The sequence below is a fragment of the Nicotiana tabacum genome, chromosome 23 (assembly GCF_000715075.1).
Source record: "Nicotiana tabacum cultivar K326 chromosome 23, ASM71507v2, whole genome shotgun sequence".
In the NCBI taxonomy this organism is placed as follows: Eukaryota; Viridiplantae; Streptophyta; class Magnoliopsida; order Solanales; family Solanaceae; genus Nicotiana; species Nicotiana tabacum.
The window spans coordinates 122,269,910-122,295,190 of NC_134102.1; the positions used below are offsets into that span (position 1 = coordinate 122,269,910).

General features: G+C 38.6%; 1 protein-coding gene across 1 annotated transcript; it reads left to right on the forward strand.

Annotated features, from left to right (window-relative positions):
• Positions 1 to 681: 681 nt before the first annotated feature.
• On the forward strand, positions 682 to 12,124 carry LOC107782603 (E3 ubiquitin-protein ligase HOS1). Its single transcript, XM_075245459.1, has 10 exons — positions 682 to 1,032; positions 4,042 to 4,432; positions 4,693 to 4,827; positions 4,907 to 5,082; positions 5,396 to 5,806; positions 5,934 to 6,092; positions 6,862 to 7,356; positions 9,801 to 9,938; positions 10,735 to 11,399; positions 11,520 to 12,124. Exons 1-10 carry the CDS (start codon positions 916 to 918, stop codon positions 11,695 to 11,697), a joined length of 2,865 nt encoding a protein of 954 aa, XP_075101560.1. The 5' UTR covers positions 682 to 915; the 3' UTR covers positions 11,698 to 12,124.
• The last annotated feature ends 13,157 nt before the right edge of the window (positions 12,125 to 25,281 follow it).

The following is a 25,281-nucleotide window of genomic DNA, read 5'->3' on the forward strand; positions in this document are numbered from 1 at the left end:
AAATATTTAGCATTGAAAACTTTCATAACAAATAAAGAACCTATGAGAAAAACGAATAAGAAAATAAATTAATTAAAAAGGATTAGAAATCGTATCTTAGCATTAGCATTATATGCCTTATCACAGTGTACTGGTCTGCTCAACCTTATTGTTACTTCAGTTATGTTTGATACCATTCCTTGAAATTGCTAAATGAGAAAAAAAAGCTTATCTCTTCAAGATGAATATTAGGCACGGCAGGAACATGCCTTTTATGATGTAGGACAATTTTGTAGATGTAAGTAACTCAATTGATTAGGGCATCGTGCTGATAACGTGTTATAAAATAAAAGCAACTTAGTAAAATATGAACAAGACATGTTGTTATATGAAATAAAAGCAATTTAGTAAAACATGAACAAGAAATGGAGATAGAGAGAAGGAAGAGATTTTCTTCTTTAATTGTGTGTATTTTCTTATCTATTACAAGACCTTTATATAGATATAAAAAGTGAAGAAAAATATGTCATTGAATATGTCATTAAGCATTTGAGAAAATCATATAGGAAGATTAGACATCCACCATAATTTGATTTTTCTTATAACAATTCGCGATTTATAAAGTATGTGATTTATAAGACGGCATTTATGCGATTTACTATTCTGTAATTTATCAGTAGCATTTGAAAATCGCGATTTATTGGCCCATATTAGTTATGAAAGAAGAGAATAAGAAAAAGAAAAATAAGCAGCAGTAAAAAGGGGAAAGGAAAGCGCACACTCGAAAAGTGTTTCAAAAACCCTCTCTTCTTCTCCTCCGTCACCGGCAACGACAGCTGAAACTCTGAAAGTTACGCTTCAAAAATCTCATCTCACATTCATACTACAACCGTAAAGGTTTCTTTCTTTCTCACCACTTCCTCAAATTTTCAACCAATGGAGAGAAGAAGATTCGACGAATCCTCTGTACTTCCTCACTCTATTGCCGTCGGTTCAGGTCTCCGGTCTTCTCCTCCACCTCGTCCTCCCAATTACACTTGTCGCCGTGTCCAGGTAACGTTAAATACCTCATTTTCACTTACAAACACCTTCTTACACTTCCAATTTTTTTCAATAGTTGAGTTTAAATCTATCTTTTGCTCACCTCGTTGTTTTCCTAGTTTATCTATTTTGCTAATGACAGCTTAATTTGCATTATTTTTAATCCTTTTCTGTGCTAAAAATGTGCTGTAGTAATAAATGTAAGAGATTTGTATGTCAGTGTTGGGATATTGTTTGATTTAAACAATCCCTAGTTTTAGAGGAATCCAACTATATTTAGTTATGGCTAATTATTGAGTATTGGAATGACATGGCTCCAATTATAGTTGGATGGATATAGCCTCATGGTTTAGTTCAAGTGGCAAAGGTTGAGGACTTGTGAATTAGGTCACATGTTCGAGCCTTGCGTCATGTGAACTAAGCTTGGTATTTAAGTTGAGAAGGGTTAGAGCGGCCCATTATCTCCGAGTTTCGTAGGCTGCTGTTGATCCTAAGTTGGCCCCAGACGGGCTTCTTGGTCTTTAGAAAATGTTAGAGTTGAATGGACATAGATGATTCCTGTAGCGGATCCGAACTTGTTTGACATTGAAGTGTAGTTATTGTTTTTGTTGTTGTATATCCATTTTGGAATAGTCTTCATACGTTATTTTGTGATGTTACTCCACAGTTTGAGCATGTATTTTTACTGGCATTGCTGTTTGCATATGCTTTGCTTATTAAGCAACTCCAAGGGAATATATCTGGTGTTTCGACATGCAGAATAGAATCTCTGTTTTTCACATACGAGCTTTGTCAAGGTTAAACTATGTGGTGAGTTAGGTCTGTTGTGATGCAGTTGGGTGTTCTAGTGGAATTGGGAGGGTTTCTCGTTAAGAGTGCTCTCATCAAAACCTTAATGATGGATAGTGTGTATGCTGAAAGAGGACACCGCAGGGATACGGCTTTAAGAAATAAAATTGGAGATTTATTAGGAATACACTTTTTTCCTTTAAGATTTCATATTGACATGGGGTTTATCTGGTAAAGAGTCAATTACGATACTGACTGTATCTTATAGTCATGGAGTTCTTCCCTCTCCTTACATGTTGGCCTCTCTATAGCCGTTCAGGCAAGTCTTTTTGTGGCGACCGTTTGATGAAGAAACATCCTTGCCTCCTTGGTTAAGCATCTTTGTGATTTTTTTCATCTAAAGATAAATGCATAGGGTTGATGTGGGGAAATTTGTAGCAATTCCAAAAGTCTAAATTTGTTATCTTTGAGAATGATGGTAACTTTTCATAGTGGGGGTAATTTTGGATTTATTTATATGTCAGTTGTGGGCAGCACCTGGTTGGCTGCTTGTACTAAAAAGAATATGAAGATTCCTCTTTCGAGAAGATATATTGGTACTTGGAACTTATTATTTGTCACAAATGGCTACTCTATCTTATTTCAATTTTCTTTCGTGAATTGCATCATCATCATCAACAACAACATATCCAGTGTGATCCCACATGTGGGGTATAGGAAGGATAGAGTGTACGCAGACCTTATTAGTTACCCCTACCTTGTGTGAGATAGAGAGACTGTTTCTGATATACCCTCATCTCAAGAAAAACGTTTCCAAAATATAGACCCTCATCTCAAGAAAAACGTTTCCAAAATAAGTTTAAAAAATACAAGAGTAAAGATGCTATGCTGAAAATACCGAAGAAAAGAAACGTATTGGTAGCAAAAATAATAATATAACCAAAGCAAAGGCAACAACAATAGTAATAAAATTGAAGAATAATATAACAATAATAAGGAGAAGAGGGAACAAATAAGGTGCTCTAAACTAGAACCATGTCCTGCTTTATAAAAGAGAGAAATCGCTTGACTACCTATTAATCTTCTATCCTAATTCTCGACCTCCATGCTCACCTATCTAGGGTCATGTCCTTAGTAAGCTGAGATGTGCCATGTCCTGTCTAGTCAACCTCTCCCCAATTATTCTTCGGTCTACCTCTATCTCTCCTTAGACCTATCGGTGTTAACCTCTCGCACTTCTCACTGGGGCATCTATGAACCTCTTCACATACCCGAAGCACCTCAGCCTCGCTTCCCTCATTTGGTCCACCATGGAGGCCACTCCCACCTTGCCCCATATATTTCCGTTCCCAATCTCACCTCTCCTAGTATGCTCATACATCAATTAAGCATCCTCATTTCCTCTACTTTTATCTTATGAATGTGTGAGTTCTTGAGTGGCCAATACTCTGCCCCATATAACGTAGTTGGTCTTTTAACCACTCTATAAAACTTAACTTTTAATCTTGGTGGCACCTTCTTATCACATAGGACACCAGATACGAGCCTCCATTTCATCTAGCCCCCACTCTAACATCAATCTCCTCATTTCCTTAGATTATTGATCCAAGATATTTGGAGCTTTCTCTCTTAGGATGACTTGTGTATCAATCTTCACTTCCATATCCGCCTCATGTGTTGCGTCACTGAATTTGCACTCCAAGTACCCTGTTTTAGTCCCGCTCAATCTGAAACCTTTAGACTCTACGGTCTGTCTCCAAACCTCTAGTCTAGCGTTAACCCCACCGCCTGTCTCGTCAATCAATACTATGTCATCTGTAAATGTATATTGCATCAATCTGCATGCAAAAGTAAATCATTGAATCACCATCGTATTTTGAATCAAGGGTTAAAACTAGGAAAACAACTATAGGCACCCTGAAGGATCTTACTTGGTTAGTTGGTTATTTAATTTAGTCTTCGAGTTGGTGACTTTTCTTAGACGGAGACCCAGGAGCAACTAAGCAAGCTAAGGTTTTGCTGTTATTCTTTCCGATTTTCCCTTTGTGTGTTGTGTATGAGGAAAAATGTTTTCTTGAAAAATAAGTAGGTTTCACACTTATTTTCCGTGTTTAGTTAGTTAGTGGAAAAGTATTATTATGGATTGCTAATAATGTCTAAGTGTTGGTAGGAGCAAGGGTGGATGACCTTCCAGTTTTTATAGAATTATTTCATAACTGGATCTCACTGCAGGGAGCATTGAAGCACTTGGCATCAATTGATCCATTGGAATTATGTGATGAAGCCAAAGTAGAGCACTGCCGGGCAACTAGAGATCTAAGAAGTTGTGGACGACATGTACAAAGTGTGTTGAATTCATGCGGTCATGCCTCTTTATGTGAGGAATGCAGCCAGAGATGTGATGTTTGCCCTATATGTAGGATCTCTTTACCAAAAGATGCCGATAGACTTCGACTGCGCCTATATTACGAGTGCATAGAAGCAGGTCTCATCTCCAAGAGGTGTGATGATAGATTACAAGAGAAAGAGGACAGTGATAAACAACTGGTTGCTGATATCCAGCGGCTTTATACTTTGTTTGATGTGGCACTGGAAAACAATCTGGTTTCTCTAATATGCCACTGTATCCTTTCATACTATTAGTGCCAGTGGTGGACTAACATCTTTTGAGTTTCGAATAGTTTTCTTGCAAGGAAATTAGTTAAAAAGCTGTTAATCTTTTTCTTTATTGTTCTGTTAATTCTTTGTGAGAGGAGATAACCGTAAAAGGAATAAATTGGTGGTTGATTGTATGGTTCTTTTCTTACTTAGGAGAGTAGAACCTCTTAACTTCTTTGTAGTTGGTTATATATTTTATTATGTTGTCTTAACGACTGCAAACAGATGTGATAGATGTTTGTATGGATGAAAGTGCTGTGTCCAGTGATCCCATCATTGCTTTCTTGCTTGATGAGGTGGTGGTCAAAGATTGGTGCAAGAGGACGTTCAACAATATTTTGACCGAGATTCAAGTGATATGTATCCTAATAATTAAAGCTTGTAGTGTACTTCTAATTCCTTATCAAAGGGGAAATAGCGTTCCTTGATTTTGTTATAGATAATCTATCCATGAATGCACTGAAAGAGAACTTGAGTTTATTTCTCAAGTTCTCTGTGAAGTTAGGTGGTATCTCTAACGTCATTGACGTCTTGGAATCATCATTCAAAGGTTCTCTTTCTGCAAAGCTTCATGATCTACACCACCTTCAAGAGAGCATCTTAAAGACAAAACAGGTAAGCTTTCCACAGATTCTTGCAAGTGGACCCAAGCCACCTCTTCTTCATTTCTTATTTTTGCCTTTTTTTTTTTTGGGAAGAAAATCTATGAGCACAAAGAAATTGCACAGGTTCACTATTTCTTTATGCTACTTGCATTAACTAGAGATTCTGGATGATGTGATGAGCTAGTGATTATCACTATTCAGCTTTTGTCTGCACTGTTGCTTTCTGTATCTATTATGTTACACAATTTGAATTTTGTATCTTGCCGGTCTGACAACTTCTTGATTACACTCAATGAGATTATTACTGCTGTGCAAATCTGCAGCATGTGGATATTATGATTTGGTGTATAAGGCATGAGTTCTTGGAGAATGTGAGTTCTAGGCATAGAGATTTTGCATCGTGGCGAGCTCTGGTCAGTGGAAGGAAATCAGCTGCAATTAAACGTGCATGGCCCGATTCAATAAGTCATTCTGAGGAATCCAATGGACAATATCGTTCCACTCTCTTTATTGAAGATGCTCTTTCGAATATTGAAGCAGCAGAGCAGGGAGACGTAGATGATCATGAAGAAGAGTTAGCACTTGCCTATTTGCAGAAGGATGGTGGTTCTTTATATTCGAGGTCAAAAATAGAGGGAATGGCTGGATGCTATCCATTTGAGAATTTGCGAGCTGCTGTTGACATTCTCTTTTTACGAGGAAGTTCAGACTTGGTGGTCGCAAAACAAGCAACTGTATCCTTTTGTAATTGAATATTTAATATATTTTATGTTTTTGTTTTCTTTTTTTGGATAAGTAGTTGATTTGTAGTGGATTTTTTATGAGAACTGTTCCCTTTCTCTTTTCCTTCATCCTTCAAAGTTCTTGTATTATATGTTTGACCGGCAATGGACAGTACCTGATGAGGAGTGGAGACATATCATTGATGATTTTGCTGCCACTTTTGGTGTGACCAGACACTCGCTATTGGAATCCTTTACATTTTTCCTTTTAGATGATGAAGGTGCTCTGGCTCTGAAGGTAAGGATGGAAGTTCTGTTCAATAATAGCTTCTGAGAGTATTTTGTAGACTTCGTTATCTTATAATAATCTCATATCAATTTTTCTTAATGTCGTCATTAAAAATCAATTTTTTTTATTGTCAACTGTGCTCCTAATGAGTTGTAACTTGTGCATTTGCACTGTCTTTCTCTGCCTGATCTTAGGATGTAATCAAATGCTATTGAACGGAAGTGAAATTAGTGAGTGGAAAAGGACGAGGATACCCAATGTTAAAGTATATCTTTTCCGTCCAGGAGAGTAGACTAAGTATTTGGATTTACTTTTATTCTTTCCGAGTTTTTGTGGGCGGGAGCGGGACATCTATTTGGGGGAAGACCATCAGAGATGATGCTCTTCTTACAGACAGTACTGCCCTCCGATTGCCTTTCTAAAGTTGAGGGATATTCACTTTGTGCTTCAGGTGCACATTGCAACATTCCATTATCAGACTTGGCTAGCAGCTAGAGTGTTTACAGGATGTAAGCGTTTTGACTTGTAGGGTTTTGACACATTTTGTTCCTCTGCGGCCAGAGTTTATGTGATAAACGCGATTCCGGTTTATGTTTTTTTCTTGGGCATCTTATGAACTGTTTTACCTTTTGTCATTTCCACAACCTGAGTAGATTTGGTTATTGTCTCTTCAATTTGTCCTTTTCCAAATAAAGAAATCATCATTGTGAGCCTTCTTAAGCCATTATATGGTCTTTGGACTGGTGCGTGTGCTGAATATCAGTTACTTGTATCCCAGGAAGCCTGTCAACTTCTCCCAGAAATATCAAGTCCAACAATACACCCGAAGGTTGCTCAGGTACTCTTGGAGCGGGAAAACCCTGATGCAGCTCTCATGGTTCTGAGGTGGTCTGGACAAGACGGGACACAGCTAGTTTCACTTCGGGCGGCTGTGACTGGTGTTCGTGTGCGGGTAGAGTGTGGACTTTTGACTGAAGCATTCACGTATCAGAGGCTGGTCTGTGCTAGGATCAAGGAAAAGAAGTTGAGGGGTGAAGAATTTCAGAGTGCTTCTGTTGAAGTAGAGGATCAATGCTGGTCGTGGGGTCTCTGGATGGAGACTCTTGTCACTGAAATTTGTTGTCTTTGCATTAGGAGAAACTTGGTTGACCACATGATAGAACTGCCATGGAATGCTGATGAGGAGAAACATCTTCATAAATACCTGCTGGATTTTACTGCGGAGGATCCTTCAACGGCCATAGGAAGTCTTCTCGTTGTTTTCTATTTACAGGTATTTCTTTCTATATCCAGGTTTCATGTTCTATTCTGCAGTTTTGCCAGCTTGCTGTTGCACTCATTTCTTTTATTTTGGCAGCTCATTTACTCACATACATGTTTTTCTCTTTCGCTCGAACTCATTTACTAGTTACTACCTGTAAGAAAATTAAACGAGTATTATGCAATAATCCTTTTGGTGTTGGCCACTAGTGACTAGACTTTTGTCAGATTGCACTTGATTTTTCATGGCAATGTACTGGCAGTAACTGGAGGATTGACTTTGAATGTTGTTTCCTTCTGAAAGTTTTTTTAAAGCTGGGTAAGATCCATCGAAATAGGCAGTCTTAACTTTTCCATCCAGATGAGTGTCAGTTAGAAACATTGCGAAATGTAGATGATTTTGGATTGGTTGACTTTTCACCCATATCTACTTGCACTTAACTTATTTATTTATTTATTAAAGCCACCTTGTAGTGGCGGGGGGTTTGGCATCGACCCCTACCATGTAGATTAATAACCAAAATATTAAAACATGAAGGAGGGGGACATTAAGCGTAGTTGTGATTCTCTGAACTATTTTGGATGCCATACCAGAGAAGTATTGGATCGTTTTCCTCCCTACTTGCACTTGCCTAATTATACTGATTTAGCACTATCAGTGATGGACCTCTGGATGGTATATAGAGTATTAGATATCGAAGAAAAGAATAAGTGCATGTCAAGGGGACATTCTGACAACTACAACAAACTCTTTGGTACAAGTTATGATAGTCATTTTGCACTAAACATGTTTATTATACTATTATAGAGATAAGTCCTTGACCTTAAGCGTTAAGATGTACTATTTTGCTATATTCACTCCGATTATTTTTCATCAACTAGTACCTCAAACAGGCAACTTAGAGCCTGTTTGGCCAAGCTTTTAGGAGGCCGAAAGCACTTTTTTTTTTCTTTCTAAATTTGAAGTGTTTGGCCAAGATTCAAAAGTGCATTTGAGCAGTAGCAGAAGCCGTTTTTCTTTTTTTTTTTGGGAAGAAGCTACAAGTTCTAGCTTCTTCTAAAAAGCAAAAGCAAGTAGAAAATCAACTTTTCAAGACAGAAATATCCTTACCATAAATTTTCATTCCCCAAATTAACCCTCGTTAATTTATCCTTTTTAATTTTTGTTTCTGCCATCGCTTTCTTCATTGTTTTTTATTCTCCTTCTCCTATTCTTCTTTGGAATAGTCTCTTTACTATAAAACGATCTCTTCTTTTATAATAAGATTTATGGAGTAGATTTTTAATTTATACTGAATGAGGTATATTGATATATTTGAATCAACCATGTAAACAATAAGTAATATCATATACCCAATATTATTTCTTTGGATAACTATATTTTATGTATTAAATCTTTGATGTATATATTTTTACTTTATGGTTTATAAATTCAATTCTCTTTTAAATAATACTAGTTGTAAATTATACCTTTACTTTTACTCTTTTTTTTTTTTTTTAACACAAGTTTTTTTTGGAAAGATTGTTTTGCGTACATTCCACCCTCCCTAGACCCCACTTGTGGGATCACACTGGGTATGTTGATGATGGCCAAACAAAATTTGCTCATCAAATATTGCAAAAAACATTTCTCAAATGAATTAGTCAAACACAAACTACTTTTTTCCAAAAGTACTTGAAAAGCACTTTTCAAAATAAGGCAGCTTGGCCAAACATGCTCTTAATACAACATATTTGCTAAAAATGCTACTACTTCGTTGTCTACAACTGCATTCTCTTTCACCCTGTGTATGTGACTGTGTATTTCAAGCAATGAAGCAATAACGAGCTTGATGTTGGATGGATTCCTAAGTTTTTCCTGTGTCTAATTTGTGACTCACTTCCCTTATCAAAAAAATAAAAAAATTTGTGACTCACTTCAAGTGTTAAATTTATGGAATGAAGCTCCACCTATTAACCTGGTCACTTTGGTCAGGCATTTCTCTTTGAAGTTTTGAGTTAGTATCATCACAAATAGAATAGGATTTTTATGAAGACATGAACAATTAAGAAAAATGGAATGTGATTATCTTGTTGGTCAGCAAAATTGAGTTATTGAATTATATTACTGATGATAACGCATGTGAAACCATTAATGATGAAAATCATATAGTTTACCATACAGAAGATAACTTCTACTTGAGCCTGTGACACATATCTATGCGTATGTGTATTAACCGGTACCTCTGATGGTGGGAGGTAGCAGGTGCCAAGTGGAATAGTCGAGCTGCACACTAGCTGTTTCAGACACCATCTTTATTCAAAAAAAGAAGCAAGGAATGTTTGTGTTATATGTATATAATCACTGGCAGGAGTTGATTTCAGGATTAGTTTTGGTACTCTTTTGTCTGTAATCTGTCCATCTGGATGGAGATTTCATATGGTTCCTAACGATTGTAGTACTGTCTTTTCGTACAGCGTCAAAGATATGTTGAAGCATACCAAATTGATCAGAAGCTTCAGGACATGGAGGAAAACTACATTTCTCAAAATTCCGCCACAGAAGAAGTCTTAGACAGGATAAAATCAACAAATCATTGGAGAACTTGTTTGGTTGTAAGTGAACTTGATCTTTTTGATTTGTTGTTCTCTTTGCAAATATAGGGTTTGAATATTTACTAGTTTCAAGTTTTGGTGTTTGAATTGGAATTTGTTAGAGTGAATAGTACGTGTTTGCTCTGTGAATCATGAACCTTTTTTTAAAATGTTTTTTACCCAGATCCTACTCTGGTTAGGAACACACGTGTGCCTAAACACAATGATCTTGTTGTCATTCAAACAGATTATCTGGATTGTTATACGAAAATCATTTGTTTCCATGTCCTAAATCTTAATTGTTCCTTTACTGATTGTATCTCGCTGGCAGCCAGGACCAGTATGTATGGTTACCAGAAGATACAAGCAGTATCCCCTTTTTATTTTATGTTACCTAGTTTGACTGAGCATGAGATCATATCAAGGTTGCAATGGTGGTTTTGATATGGTACTTCCAGTCTTTCCTACCCGTCTTTCTCAACAAACCACTAAGAGGTAATCTACGAAAAGCATGACAAGAGAAGTTGAAGTTATGGTAAGAAAGGGAAACTGCAAAAAAGATAGGGATTAACTAGTTGAATTGTGACGCATAGCAGTGTAGGTCTCTGATCACTGAGTCCTTTACTACTTAAGGTCATTGTATTGCTTTGATATAATAACGAGCTGACTTCTCATCTTCCTTTCCTGTTTTTCTCTTTGATCACTTTTCAGCTTTTATGATGACAGTGACTTACTTAAACAATTGTCATAGTCTTATTTATTTTAATGTGTAGAAATGCATGTGTTGTAATATTTTGAATTTTTTTCTATGTTTTAGGACAAGGGAGTAGAGTTGTTACCAAATATCTTACAACAACAAGTGAGGACAGGGAAGTTGCCTGAAGTTGTTACTTGTAAGGACACAGTTGACATTTCTTTGAAGCCCAATGGTGAAGCTCAAGAACCTATCTTGACCAGTTTATTGGCTAATCCTCCCACTGATCCTACCCTCGTTCAGCGAGTTGATATTGTTAAACATTCTGTTCTTGATGCTCCGCCTGCACTTGGGGGATCATTAAATCTATCTAGCTATAAAGTTGGGCATTATGGTTCTCCCAGTTCCCCAGCTAATCCTGAAAGTATCCTAGGCAAAAAATTGAGATTTGATGAGATTGCGACCCCTGCAAGTCGTTGTATTGATCCTCCTGCTCCTGAGATGAAGATCTCCAGGAATTCATTAAGGGACTCTTCTATTAGCCGCCTTCGCAATTCTCAAACATATAGAGTTTCACCAGAGAAGTCTCAGAATGGGTTTCAGAAGGAATCTTATATTTTTCACCAGATTTCTGGCAACCATGTAAATTCTCTTACCAGCAACAGAGGCATATTAAAAGATTCAGTTGAAGATTCATACATGAATTATCCTGGTAAACGTCTACTCTCAGATGCTGCTGATAGACCTCGGATGTTACCATTAAATGATTCGATAGATATAACTTGGAGGTAAACCTTAATTTTTGTAAAGCCCTTTAATTTCTATCAGCACATTTTGTTGTCTTAGGTTTGATCACCAATCTTAGCTTTAATCTAATTTTGTTATTTCGCTGATTGTCAATTTAAAAGTCATGAAGAAGAAGGTTCTCCCACAGTGCGTCTAGAAACTAATGGTGGACCAAGGTGGAGGTCCGATGACACCAGTGAAGACGAGGATTATTTATCACCAGATGGACTCGCTGGAGTCGCCTCTCCTGCACGCATCTCAAGGGGAGTCAGAAGAAGCAGGATTGCGAGGAGAAGATAGACCTTGTTGTTGTAGAGTCTGAGAATGTGACAACATATGTATCCCTTTTGCTGGATGTGGCTTTTCGTTGGAGACCAGAGTTGAGAGGCATTGAAGTATTTGTTAACAGGTTGCTGCTTGAATTTCTCCTCTTGGCAATGGTAAACTTGGGTCGGAACTGATTTTTGAAGCTCGGCCCCTCGACGTTTCCTCTTTCGACCCTTGCTCTGGTTTTCATTTGGATGCAGCACATACTTTCAAAGAACAGCCAATGCCTGGGTTAACAATTTTTGTATGTGAGATTAGCGATTTGAGGCTTGGCTGTAACATATTTATTGTTTCCTTTTGAAGTGCCCATATTACGGAAATTCTTTGAAAAGCATGTAGATAGATGCGTAAACTGACCTTGATATTCTGTAATAGGCTTACCTTCGGCTTTTTGTTTCCATTTTGTTGTCGAGCAGTTAGGCCTTTTGCCACCCATATGCAGTTGATATCTGACTTTAGAGCACTAATTGAACTCTTTAAGTCCATTTTAAATCTCGAGAATTGAAGTCTAGATCAGGCGAAACCATTTTTTGTTTCACTTTTGTTTTCCGGAGTAAAGTGGGTTAATGGACTCGGAACTGAAAAACGTTTCTACATCAGAGATTAAAATGTATCTGTCAATAGATCAACTTGTTTCCATTCTAAATTAGTTATCAATTGAGCAAAATTTCATCATAACTTATTATTATGCTAGCTTTCGATCTAATAAACCTTTATTTTTATTCGGTATAAGAACCTGATATGCAAAAGCGCACATCGATGGAGCTTAGGGGTCGTTTGGTAGGGTACATAAGAATAATGCTGAATATGGTGTATTAGTTATGCTTGCATTAGTTATGCTGACATTAGTTATGTTGGCATATTTCTTATCCATTGTTTGGTTTGATGTATTAAAGCATTGCACAATTTCTAAAAGAATTATTTGTTTACAAAAATGCCCTCAAAACGAGTCCATCATTTATCTCGAGGAATGTTTTTATATGATTTCTTTTTAAAAAAATTATTTGATTTGTCTACCTATATTGTAGTATAGAACTGAATATTTATTTATAAAAAAAAATGCTAAGTATTTATTTATTTACTAGGGATATAATTTTATTTCTCACTATTTGGATTATTTCAAACTTGCATTAATATAATAGCATATTTTAACTAAGCATAAATTAAGAAGGACAATTTTGTCTATAACTAAGCTAATGCATGCATTAAAACCCATTGCATTATTAATATCATGATTTTCTATGCATTAGTTATGCATAGGATAATACCAAATAGAGTGTATAACTAATGCTTGCATAACTAATGTATATGCAAAATATCTACCAAACAAGGCATTATTAATACACAAAGCTAATGCATATATTATTTTATCTAATGCATCCAACCAAACGAACCTTAGTAGCATAAGTGAATCATATACTTGTAGACTAGTCACTATAAATTTGATAGTACTAGTCTTAAGGGCACTGCTTCAGGTTTTGTACGAATTTGTTTTCGTGATTTTTCCAAAACAAAAAAAATGGAGGGAGCTCTGCAACTTCCGATGATTGATCTTAGCTCTACGGATCGAACCTTACTTGCTGATTCGCTCCGCAAGGTACACCTCACTTTCTATAATCCAAATAGTTTCACACAATGTAGTAAACGATTTTTTTTGACAATCATGGTGTCAGTATTTGCGCACATTCAAATACGACGTTGTCACTCTTCAATCTGATTAGTCGGAAAGAGTTTGTTCTCACCATAACTCTTCCATCCCATAACTATAAATAGGGGTTTTCATAACTCAGAAAAGACACCAGAAGTTATAACAAGAAGCAAAAGAGAGCTCGTGGATCAAACGCCACAAATTTCTCTGCAAGTTTCAAGCTTCAAGTTCAAGAAATCAAGATCAAGCTAAAGAACGAAGAACAAATCAAGATTCAAATTTCGTGCTAGTTGAATTCAAGATCACCGCTCGTGAAAACAAATATAGATTCAAGATCAAGCTCAAAGACCCTTGAATTTATTTATATTAGAAAAGAAGAATCACAGGAATCATCGAGATTGTAACACGCATATTACTTGAAATCCAATACTACGATTGTTGCAATATCTTTCGGTCTTGATTTTATTTTCTTTACGCAATTTTGTTGTCTACAAATTCTGGCACACCCGGTGGCACCATCTCTACCTCTCATCTCAACTTTTAAATCATCAAAGTTCAAAAACACCGAAATGACTTTAAAGAAAATCAGCTCCAGATCAACATTCACCAAGGCTGCTAACTCCAGGTTCTATGCTGATGTGAAAAGCATCCTTGATGTTACCTTTGGAAGTTTTGGACCAATTACGAGAGCAAAGCAAGCTCTTTAGGAAAACAAGCACTCCAAGTGTTGTTCGTATCAACACCTATTTTCGGATCTTCATCCTCAAAAGGAGCAAGATCCTCTACAAATGAACCCGAAGGAGGAAGCGATATTGCTGAAAAGATCAAGAAAACTCTAGCTCTGCTTGACCTCTTCGGATCCAAGAACTCTGTTGTGGAGGAAGATGACGATATTTCAAGTGATAGATTTTTCCCACTTACACCGCATAACGTGAGTCAATCGAGGATCAATATGTGTGACAATCCATGCTATTCTCCATCGTCCACAACAATCATGCAAGCCATAGTGACAAACGTTTCGTCTGTGGATGAGCAGTTGGCAAACTTGACTCAAGAAATCGCTAGCTTGACCAAGTGCATGCAAAATCAAGATACTAGAATTGATAATCTAGCAGACATGGTGGGAATCTTGATGGAAGAAGAATCCACCCATGCACTTGGCAAGCTCCCAGAAGTTCAAGAGATTGATCCTCCCCCACGACAAGTTGCATCCACTAAGGAAATTTCAGTTTCTTTGGAAGGGATGATTCCAATCAATCAACTAAAAGAGTTCATTGAAGGGACTATAAAAATAAATATGAAGTTGCTTCCAAGTCCTCCTTTACCTATGCAAAGCCGTATACTTCAAGGATCGATATGTTGAAAATGCCTCCTGGCTATCAACCTCCAAAATTTCAACCGTTTGATGGCAAAGGCAATCCAAAGCAACGTGTGGCGCACTTCGTTGAGACGTGCAAAAATACTGGGACTTATGGAGATTACCTCGTCAAGCAGTTTGTCCCCTCACTAAAAGGAAATGCCTTTGATTGGTACACATATCTCGAGGCTGGATCCATTGATAGCTGGGATCAACTAGAGCAAGAGTTCCTCAATCGCTTTTATAGCACGAGACGTACTGTGAGTATGATAAAACTTACAAATACTCGTCAATGAAAGGGTGAACCAGTTATTGACTTTATCAATTGTTGGAGGAATGCAAGCCTCAACTGCAAAGGCTGGCTTAGTGAAGCTTCTGGCATAGAGATGTGCATCCAAGGCATGCATTGGGGACTGCGCTACATCTTGCAAGGTATCAAGCCTAGCACATTTAAAGAACTTGCAACTCATGCTCATGACATGGAATTGAGCATGGCCTCCACTGGAAATGAAAGACTGCCTATCTATGAACCTCGCAAAGTCAATGACAAGCAAGAAGTCAGGAAATGGAGCAAGTTCGTACCCAAGTCTAAAAACAAAGAAGCTATGAATGTCAACACATCACTTGTGAAGTTCACGACGAAGATGAACAAGAAGCAGAGTATGAAGTCCACTTCATTTCAAGAAAAGAAAAGTGAAAAGTAGACTCTAAAAAAAATTCAAGAGAAGGAGTATCCATTTCTAGATTTTGATGTGCCAGCAATTTGTGAAGAACTCCTCGAGTTAAATCTCATTGAGCTTCCGGAGATGAAATGGCCAAATGAAGCTAAGAAAATGAATGACCCAAATTACTGCAAATACCATCGACTTGTGAGCCACCCTCTGGAGAAGTGCTTTGTCTTCAAGGACAAAGTTATGGACTTTTCTCGTGAAAAGAAGATTGTTCTTGAAGATGAGAAAGCAAGCGCAAACTAAGTCTCTATCACCTTTGGCTCATTTAGTCCAAATGGATTATGTAGTTTTAAAGAAAGTAAAGATGAAGAATTACTGGAGAACAACAAAGTTGAAGTTGATCAACCTGATGATGATGAAGGTTGGACGTTGGTGACTCGCCGTAGGTGCCACAAAAGGAGCCCATGTAAAGAATGAATAAAATAACCAACAAGGAAGATGATGGTAAAAAGACCAAAGAAACGAAATCTATTTAAGCATTTGAAGAAGGCAAAAGTGGAAGTGCACCACCCTATAAATCCACGACATCCAGTGACCTTGGAGGAGTTCTTACCAAGTTGGTTTCGCACGAAGATTTCTCATAATGGCCTGATGTTGGCACCATCTTCGGAAGAGATAATCGAGTCTATTCCTCAAGAAGTTAATGCTTGCGAGGAAAAAGTTACGTTCACAAATAACGATCTTCTACTAGGTAACACTCCTCATAACCGCCCGTTGTACCTGGTTGGCTATATGCGCGATGAAAGAGTAAATCAAATTTTGGTTGATGGAGGATCCTCAGTGAATATCTTGCCAATTCGCACTATGAAAGAACTTGGCATTCCCATGAACGAACTCTCGAAAAGTCCTATGATGATTCAAGGATTCAACCAAGTGGGCAAAGAGCCATAGGCGCAATCAAGTTGGGGATCACCATTGAAGATATGCAATCAAGTGCATGGATGCATGTGATCAATGCAAAGACTTCATACAACGTCTTGCTTGGAAGGACTTGGATACATGAGAATAAAGTGGTTCCATCTATATACCATCAATGTTTAAAGTACTACGAGGGTGAAGTCGAGAAGAAGATAGTTGCTGATAACGAGCCATTCACCAAGGCCGAGTCATACTTTGCCGATGCAAAGTTCTACTTGAAGAACTGCATTGTGAAGGAGCTAAAACCTGATGATGTCACGAATGGCAAGAATGACGAATCCACGACTAAGAGAGATGAGGTGGTTGCCGACAAAACCAAGGCTGTTATTGAGGAGGTATACCCTAACTCAAATAAATATCATGGAGGGAACACATTGTCTTATGGCAAGAAAGTAACTCTTATGCTCTGCTATGTCCCTAAAAAGAAGAAAGAAGAGGGAGAATCAGCCAAACTCCAGACCAATATGCTAAGGGAGTTAACTTTTCCGATCAAACGAATTGAGTCAATAATGGTTCCATCAATGCTACTTGCAGGGTTTGTGGCCCAAAATCATTCGTAGAATGTGGCACTCCCTACAAAGCGTACAGATGAAGGCTTTGATCCTAATGCTTACAGGCTATTTGCAAAAGTTGGATATAATTCCAATGAGCTGTCAAAATTAGGGAAGCTCCCGTCAGAAGCTTCTATGAGGCAACCACGTGAAGGTCTAGGATAAAAGCAACCTTTGCCAGTTCGCATCTCTATAAGAGGGGTATGCTGTGAGCACCTAATTTTTGACCGTGCTTGAATTTTTTTCCACTTATCTCACTTATTACTCCATCTTTCCCACTCCACTTTTCCTTGTCCCCCATGCTTGTTCCTCCTTGTCCCCCCACTCACAACCCATCTTCTACTCACTCACGTTTCTTTACCATGGAAACCAGGCTGGAAACTCCAGCTCAAAAGGCAACAAAACAACCTCAACATTCACCTACAAAACTCCCTAAATATAGCTCAAATGGGGGGCTGGAAAACGGACCAAGGATCCTCTTCTACACCAAAAAACAAAACCCTAGCCGCCACCCTCTCCCTTCACTCCCATCCAAACACACTTTGACTTCTCTCTCATTTTCTTCTAAAAGCCAAAAGTTAGATTCTCGGATTGACGGATTTTGCTTCATGAGCTGCTAAATTTCTCGTTTCTGCTTCTTCTTAGTAGAGCTGCTAAATCCATATCTAAAAAAGGGGCTATTCGAACTTCTGCTCTTTACTTCACTTTTCTGGAATTTCGAGTGACATTTGAGTTGAAGAAGTATTTTTGGTCGCTGAATCTGTCGCTACTGTTTTGCTGAACTGTTACTGATTTCCGACTCGTCGATTTAGCTTCTATTTGGCTTTCTTTTCCTCAAACTTAATTCTAGAGAAATTAGGTATGTCTCTTCTCATATCTGTATTTTCAGCTTTGTTTAATATGAAATCGCAAGTGTTTTAGCTCTTTACCCATGTCCTGTTTGGATTCGCTGCGTTGGATTTGTAAATCCTAAACTAAATAGGGCCTTTTTCTTAACCCTCATCTTAAGTAGTCAGAAGCAGAGGGAATTTTGTTAATTATAGTGAGCATGTGATATTGTGGTAGAAACAAGTACAAGAAGTTAAATTCCCAATACTTTAAGGTTTTATAACTGTTATATCTAGCAAAAAGTTGTAGCCGTATGCATAAATATATTCAGTTAATACACAATGAAGTGTTGTTCAATGTCCGATACTTTTAGTTTTTTTTATTATTTGCTTTTTTGTTGTTTTGGTTAATTGGGTGAATGATTTTATAAATTGTACTATGGTCTTTTGATTATTTTAAGTTATCATCCAGTCTAGAAAAGCTGATATTCCATGTATTGTTGAAGATAAACAGTCGAAATATTATGACACTCTATTTTTATAATACTAACTGCTTAGTGTAAAGCTCATATGATGAAACCTCTCTAGTTTTGAAATTAAATGGGTTGCTGTCCTTTTCTCTTTTCCTGTTAAGCTTGTTCTTTTAATTACTAATTTATTTACATTGCATGACTTTGAACGTTTTTCCATGTAATATCATTAATTCGTGTGTTGCATACATGCTTAATGTATAAATGGCTTTAAGTGATCATTTTTCTTAGACAATTAGGCAGCTCCAAATATGACAATAAGTTGAGTACTATTATCATGATTGTGTACACGTTCGCGTGACATAATTATGATTTTTAAAAATAAATCAAGCTACCCGTTCGCGCTACTTTGGCCAAAAACAATCTTAATAATTAATAAAGCGTGATAAATTGTGTACACGTACATGTGACATGATTTTAGCGCCTCACATAAAGCGAATTTACACACATGTAATCCATTTTCAAAGATAAATCCATAAGCGCCATAATTAAAAGCGGTAAAAAGGATAAATATACATAGGTTCTAAAACTAAGTAATTAAATAATTTAACTAAGCCAGATATGATTAAGAACGACCGTGCTAAAATCACGGAACCCGGGAGTGCCTCACACCTTCTCCCGGATTAACAGTATTCCTTACCCGGTCTTCTATGTTCGCAGACCATAAGAAAGAGTCAATTTTCTCGATTTGAGATTTTAAAATAAACCGGTGACTTGGGACACCTTAAAATTATTCCAAGCGGCGACTCTGAAATCTAATAAATAATCCCATTTCGATTAATGTCAATTTAATTGAAAAAACTCCCTATCCCCTATCCCTTCGGGAAAAAGGAGGTGTGACAGCTCTGGCAACTCTGCTGGGGACAACCAGAATTCGAGCTTGCACATGTTGACTTTTTATTTGGCTTTATTAATTTTGTATATATTGCGATTTATTTGTGCCTAATGTGCTACTTGTTCGCTTTTTACCGCTTTGATATTGTTGAACTGTACATATAAACTGTCTTCTCTCACACCCCTCTGAGTCTTCTTGAATTTAAATTGGGCATTTGCTTGACATAGCTCGCTTTTTTTGAGATAGTCGAGGTGCTTGTCATCAGGTGAAGGATTTTAGTCACACATATTTTAGGCGGGGAACACCACCAACTAAGCCGGAAAGCAATGCTACCGGTACGCTGACCCTCCTCGACTCGAGTTGTCCACTCGAATAAACCAGTCTAGATACCTACTCCTCGAGGATTTAAACCTAAAAAAACAAACCTCATGCCGGATCCCTAGTAGGTTCGCTTTATTTGCATCACATGCATTTGACTTAGCGAAACTCGGTACAGGGGTCGGGTCTATATAAGACAGGTACCCTCTTTGAGACCATCACGTTCACTTATGTGCTACTTGTTACATCATTTGGAAGACTTGCTTGCATTGTTGACCGATTTTAAAAAATTAGTTGGGCTGAATAAAAAATAATAAAAATAATAATAATAAAAAATTATTCTCCTAGTTTAATACAAATAATTCTTTTTTTAATGAGATTTTTGTAGTAGTGTGACATGAGGTGTAAAGATTAATTTTCAATAAAAATCAAAACAGAAATACTTTGTTTCACCGAACTACGCAGGTTTGATTCTCACCGGATGTGAGATACGTAGGCAACCTCTATCGGGTTCAGCCCACATTTTTCAAAAAAAAAAGGGCATAAAAATTACGCATGTGCATAAAATTTTCAAAAAACAAATTTGCTATTTTTGGTCACCTTTTACTGTTTGGCCCTCGTGTCTATACGTTTTGCCGAGTATTCCGACCGTCTTGCCAAGACAACCTCTTTCCTCGGGAGTACTGAAGGGCCGTTTTCGTAAGAATAGCCTTTTAATTTATTTTTGTCTACCTTTTATCATTTTGTCCCTATATTTGGCCGTTTTGCCTAAACATCCTTTAAGCCTTCCGTAAAAGTATCATAGGGTTGTTTTCGTAATAATAGCCATTTTTTCTACTTTTATCATTCCACCTTTTGTTTTGGCTAATTTCAAAAAAAAAAATCGAGCCTTAATCCCTTTTTATCTTTTGCATATAGTTTAGGTAAGTCATGACCCTTTTGTCTTATTCTTAGGTTCACCATGAATTTTCCACAAAGAAGCAGTCAGAAAAGGGTAAGGGACGAGATACCTCCTATATTCTTGATCAGAGATAAGACCCCGAGTTGTCTCCGTAATTGGTGGCTTGGTTTTGCTACATGGGAACGAAATCAAGTATTTAAGCACCTCAGGTTCCTCCCAAATATCATGGGAATTAAACATAACAGAGATTTAATCGAGTCCCTAGTGGGTTTTTGGGACCCCGTAAATAATGTCTTCAGGTTCAAAGATTGTGAAATGACGCCTACATTGGAAGAATCAGGTGGGTTTACCGGATTGGGGAGAGACCTTCGTGGGAAAAAGCCTGCTGCTCCGAGAAAAGTTGGTGTGAACAACTTTTTGTAAAAGTTATGCCTCCGTCGAATTCCAATGGATTGCTTGGACGAAGGTTGGGTTCCGTTGGAATATTTCTATGACAGATTTGGGGACGAGAAAGGGTTCGAGAACTTCTCAGGCACATAATTCGTCAACCAATTGAGTTATGACGCCTGGAGAGAGTTGAGAATCTTCGCGTTCATGATATCATTTCTCGGGACCATGGTTTTTCCAGAACGTGGTGGGCGCATCAGAATTCGATTGGCTGCGGTAGTCTCATATTTGCAAAGTAGCGAGGATCATACCATTCTTCCCATGATTCTGGGAGATATATTTCGAGCTTTGACCCGTTACCAAGAGGGTAAAGTTTACTTTGAAGGATGCAATATTCTACTGCAGATGTGGTTCATAAAGCACCTTTATCATCATCCAAATTGTAGTAAATTTCAATAATAACTGGCTAAATTACATTAGATGTCACCCAAACAGGGCCACGAATTATAATCTTCCAGAGGGGGTGAGGGCCTGGCAAACATTACTTGGTTCATTAAGTCCTGATAGAATCACTTGGAACTATTATTGGTTCCCTTCTTCTAGGGTTATGCATATGTCGATGTATCGCCCGTTCTTTATACTCATAGGTTTCATAGGCTTTCAACCCTATGTACCCCTACGTGTCATGCGCCAGTTAGGGAGAGAGCAAAAGAGGCCCCCGATTGAAGACATGCGTCCGTTTGTGTGGGAATTTTTAACGGGAGAGGAACTTCCAAGGGAGACATATGCACAAAAGGTTTGGTTCGGTGGTCGATTTTTCGACTTGGACGAGATGGTAGCTGATCGCAAATGTGGGGAGGTAAGCTCCGCATACCTTGAGTAGTTTCACAACCAGGCATCCCAGAGCAAAGGCCAGAAAGAGCCATATGGAATGCATTTGATTGGGAGGAAGAGATCAAGGCCAGAGTTAGAGAAACCGGAAGGGAAGTGGCACGAGAGTACCAATCCCGTATTGACATTTTATAAGAAGATAAGGTCATTCTAGAAAAATCCATGGACATACAACAGGCTGATTTCGAGCGGGAAAAGGCTCAGTGGGCACAAGAGAGGCGAGCACTCAAAGCTCAATTTAGACAAAAAAAGGTGATCACTATCGCTCAACAACATGAAGAAACAGAAGCCCAATTTAAGGTGGTCCGGGATCATGAGCGTAGAGGTTTTGCTCCATTAATACAAGGTCTGAGGGATCAGTTAGGGGGAGCTGAGTCAAGCAAGGAGCGCCAGATCGTGGAGTTTGAAATAGAAAGATATCACTAGAAATTCGGCGCCAGAGAGATATGGCCTTAGAGCGCGAGCATGATGCGCTGGATCTAGCTGAGACCCGTGGTCAGCGCAATCAAGAGTTGCATTTGGCTCAGGAACATATTAAGGGAAATATCTTCGAGGTAGCCACATACACCTCCCGAGCATGCAAGAGTTGCCAGGGAATGACGCCTGAGCAGTTTGTAGAAGTATCAATGAACGTCGCCCATCACATATCTGCAGACTTAGAGAGGATATATCGTGATGTTGGGGGTCAATCGCAGGAATACGTGCCTTGACTATAGTGATATCGTTGGATTCTCCTGCAAAGATTAGAGTCTCTTTTACTTGGCAGTCTATTTTGATTGTTCATTAGTTGTCATTGAGTCTGTAAAAGTCTTTTGGTGTGTTGAGTTTTGTTATTTCACTTTTCACCTTAAAAAAGTCTGTTTTTGAGTCGAGTCTGGTCTGGTTAAGAGGTTCGTCTTTATGTAATTTTTTGTTTTTAGGTCTTGTATAAAAAAACATTATCATGTCCCTGAACTACGTAATGATCTGATTCATGCGACGACATGATACGTAGGCAACCCACAAAAGGTTCGATCAAAATAGTTTTCAATGATATAAGGGGAGGGATCGAATGAGGCATTAGTGAAATGAAAAAAAGGGAGAGAAGAAACTAAAATCGTCAATAAGAAGCAACCATATAAGCCGGAATGAAACATGAAGCCTTCCAAAAGCATGTTAGAAATGGTGATAATGTTAGGAGCATGGCATATTAAGTGTGATTCATATCTATAAAATGCTTAACCCTAACACGTTTGTTGTCTCTTAAAAAATAGTAAGCTTAACGTGGTTGGTTTGTGGAGAATATGGAAACACATCATTACTTCACTAGATCTAAAGGAAAGGTACCGATGGCTATTAATGATGAGATCGAGTTGATCAGTGACGACCCCCAAGTTCAGTCAATTGAGCAAGAGTCAGAGGAAATAAGAAAATTGAGACAACAATTGTCTGATGTATATCAAGCTTGGGTTTCCGATCAGCCTCCGCCCCGGGGTCACTCAGAAGGAACTTCCACCGTACTCCTGACTACTCAACCACCGCTCCATGCAACGAGCGATCACATTCTACCACCAGGGTATGTGCCAAACTATATCCTCCGTGTTGCCCCTGGTACCTCTAATGTGTGACCTTCAGTCGCACCGGTCTGGAACACTCCTCTCGTCGTGTCTGACGCACCGGTATATACAATCCCACCACCACCTCCTTTGACGAGGCCGAACAACGAGCCACCATCTCATGCTTATGATGTCCAATACTACCCTCCAAATGTGGCTTTCAAGGTCTCAACTCCATATAATCAGACTCCTCAGTACGAGTCACCAGTGGAAAATAAAAAGGCTGCCAAGACGTTTGAGCCGGATGAGATGGCTAGGAAAATGAGAAGTCTTGAAGAGAACATAAAGAACATACAGGGACTAGGTAGTCACAAAAGTGTTTCATTCAGTGATCTATGCATGTTCCCTCATATCCATTTTCCACCAGGATTCAAGACCCCAAAATTTGAGAAATATAATGGACACGGTGATCCTATCGCCCACTTGAAAAGGTACTGCAACCAGCTGAGGGGTGCAGGTGGAAAAGAAGAATTACTAATGGCTTATTTTGGGGAAAGTCTTGTGGGGGTAGCCTCTGAATGGTTCATTGACCAAGATATCTCTCACTGGCATGTCTGGGACGACATGGCCCAGGCATTTGTCAAATAATTTCAATACAACATTGATATTGCACCGGATCGCAATTCCCTGTCCAATATGAAGAAAAAACTGACTGAAAGCTTTAGGGAGTATGCAATCAAGTGGAGGGAGCAAGCGGCTAGAGTTAAGCCACCCATGGATAACCACGAATTGATCACTGTTTTTCTGGAGGCTCAAGATCCTGATTACTTTCAGAACATGATGTCCGCGATGGGTAGACCTTTTGCGGAAGCGATCAAAATAGGAGAGATGGTCGAAAATGGCCTCAAGACTGGCAGAATTGTAAGTCAAGCTGCTCTCAAAGCCACCACCCAAGCTATCCAAAATGGGTCGGGAAGTTTGGCAAATAGAAAGAAGAGAGATGAAGGGTCCATGATGACTTCGGGATCTAGGGAAGTTCAAAGAGGGGCATCGCACCCTTATGCGCAAGTTCAGCAGGGGAAATCCAGCTACACTCAACATTATTATCCCCCGCCAATTACTCAGTACTCTGTGGGACCACCACATTATACAATGTTTAATGCTCCATCATATGCTCGGCCTCCCAATCAACAGGTACGGGCACCATCTCCAAGGATCCCCCGACCTCAGCAGCAAAATTTTCAAGCACCCTACAATGCTCGTCCCAGGCAGGATTATGGTCGAGAGCAGAGGCCGGTGGAAACATTCACTCCATTGGCTGAATCATACTCTAGTCTATTCCAGAAGCTAAAGCAGATGGGCATGATTGGACCCATTTCTCCCCACCATATGCATCCCGATTCACATGGATTTCAAGCAAATGCTAGATGTGAATATCATTCAGGTGCCCCAGGGCATAGCACTGATGACTATTGGACTCTGAAAAGAGCCATAGAAAGACTCATCGTAGAAAAGTTGATTGTGGTAACAAATGGCGAAGACCCTCTTAATGTTACAAACAACTCGCTGCCAGCACACAACGATGTTCATTTTGTGGGAATGATCGGCCGAGATCAAGAATATAAGCCGGTTGGCCGAGCAGAAATTACAGTGGGAACGATTCAATAAGGAACATGACTGGAAGTAAGTCCAAGCCAAGATGTGCCATTGATTGTGAAAGGCGCCCAGAGCTCAGGGAAGGCAACTTTATTTGTTCCAAAAATCTTGAGGTTGGAAGTTCGCTCCAATGTTCCAAGCCCAAAGTTGTATGTCCTCGGAGGTCACCCCATCACAAAGCAGAATCAGGGTGGTACAGAGGGTATAACAGAGCCGATCATAATCAAGCCTTCTATACAACCCCGTGTGACAAACACGAAAACCATTCCTTGGAACTACAACAAAACTGTAGTAACCTACAAAGGCAAGGAAATCATAAAAGAAGTGGGGGAAACTAGAGGTTTGACTTGATCGGGGAGGTGTTACTCTCCAGAAGAGTTGAGGAAGTCCAAGCAAATCAGAGAAGGCCAAATGCCAATAAAGAAATCGGTCACGGAAGAAGAGGCAGATGGGTTTTTGAAAAAGATGAAAG

Bases quoted from the DNA above. Each gene is read 5' to 3' on its own strand.
- LOC107782603 (XM_075245459.1), top strand. From the start codon at position 916: ATGGAGAGAAGAAGATTCGACGAATCCTCTGTACTTCCTCACTCTATT. The intron at 5,807-5,933 runs GTATCCTTTTGT...CATCCTTCAAAG, and splicing joins TGGTCGCAAAACAAGCAACT to TTCTTGTATTATATGTTTGA. The intron at 7,357-9,800 runs GTATTTCTTTCT...CTTTTCGTACAG, and splicing joins TCGTTGTTTTCTATTTACAG to CGTCAAAGATATGTTGAAGC.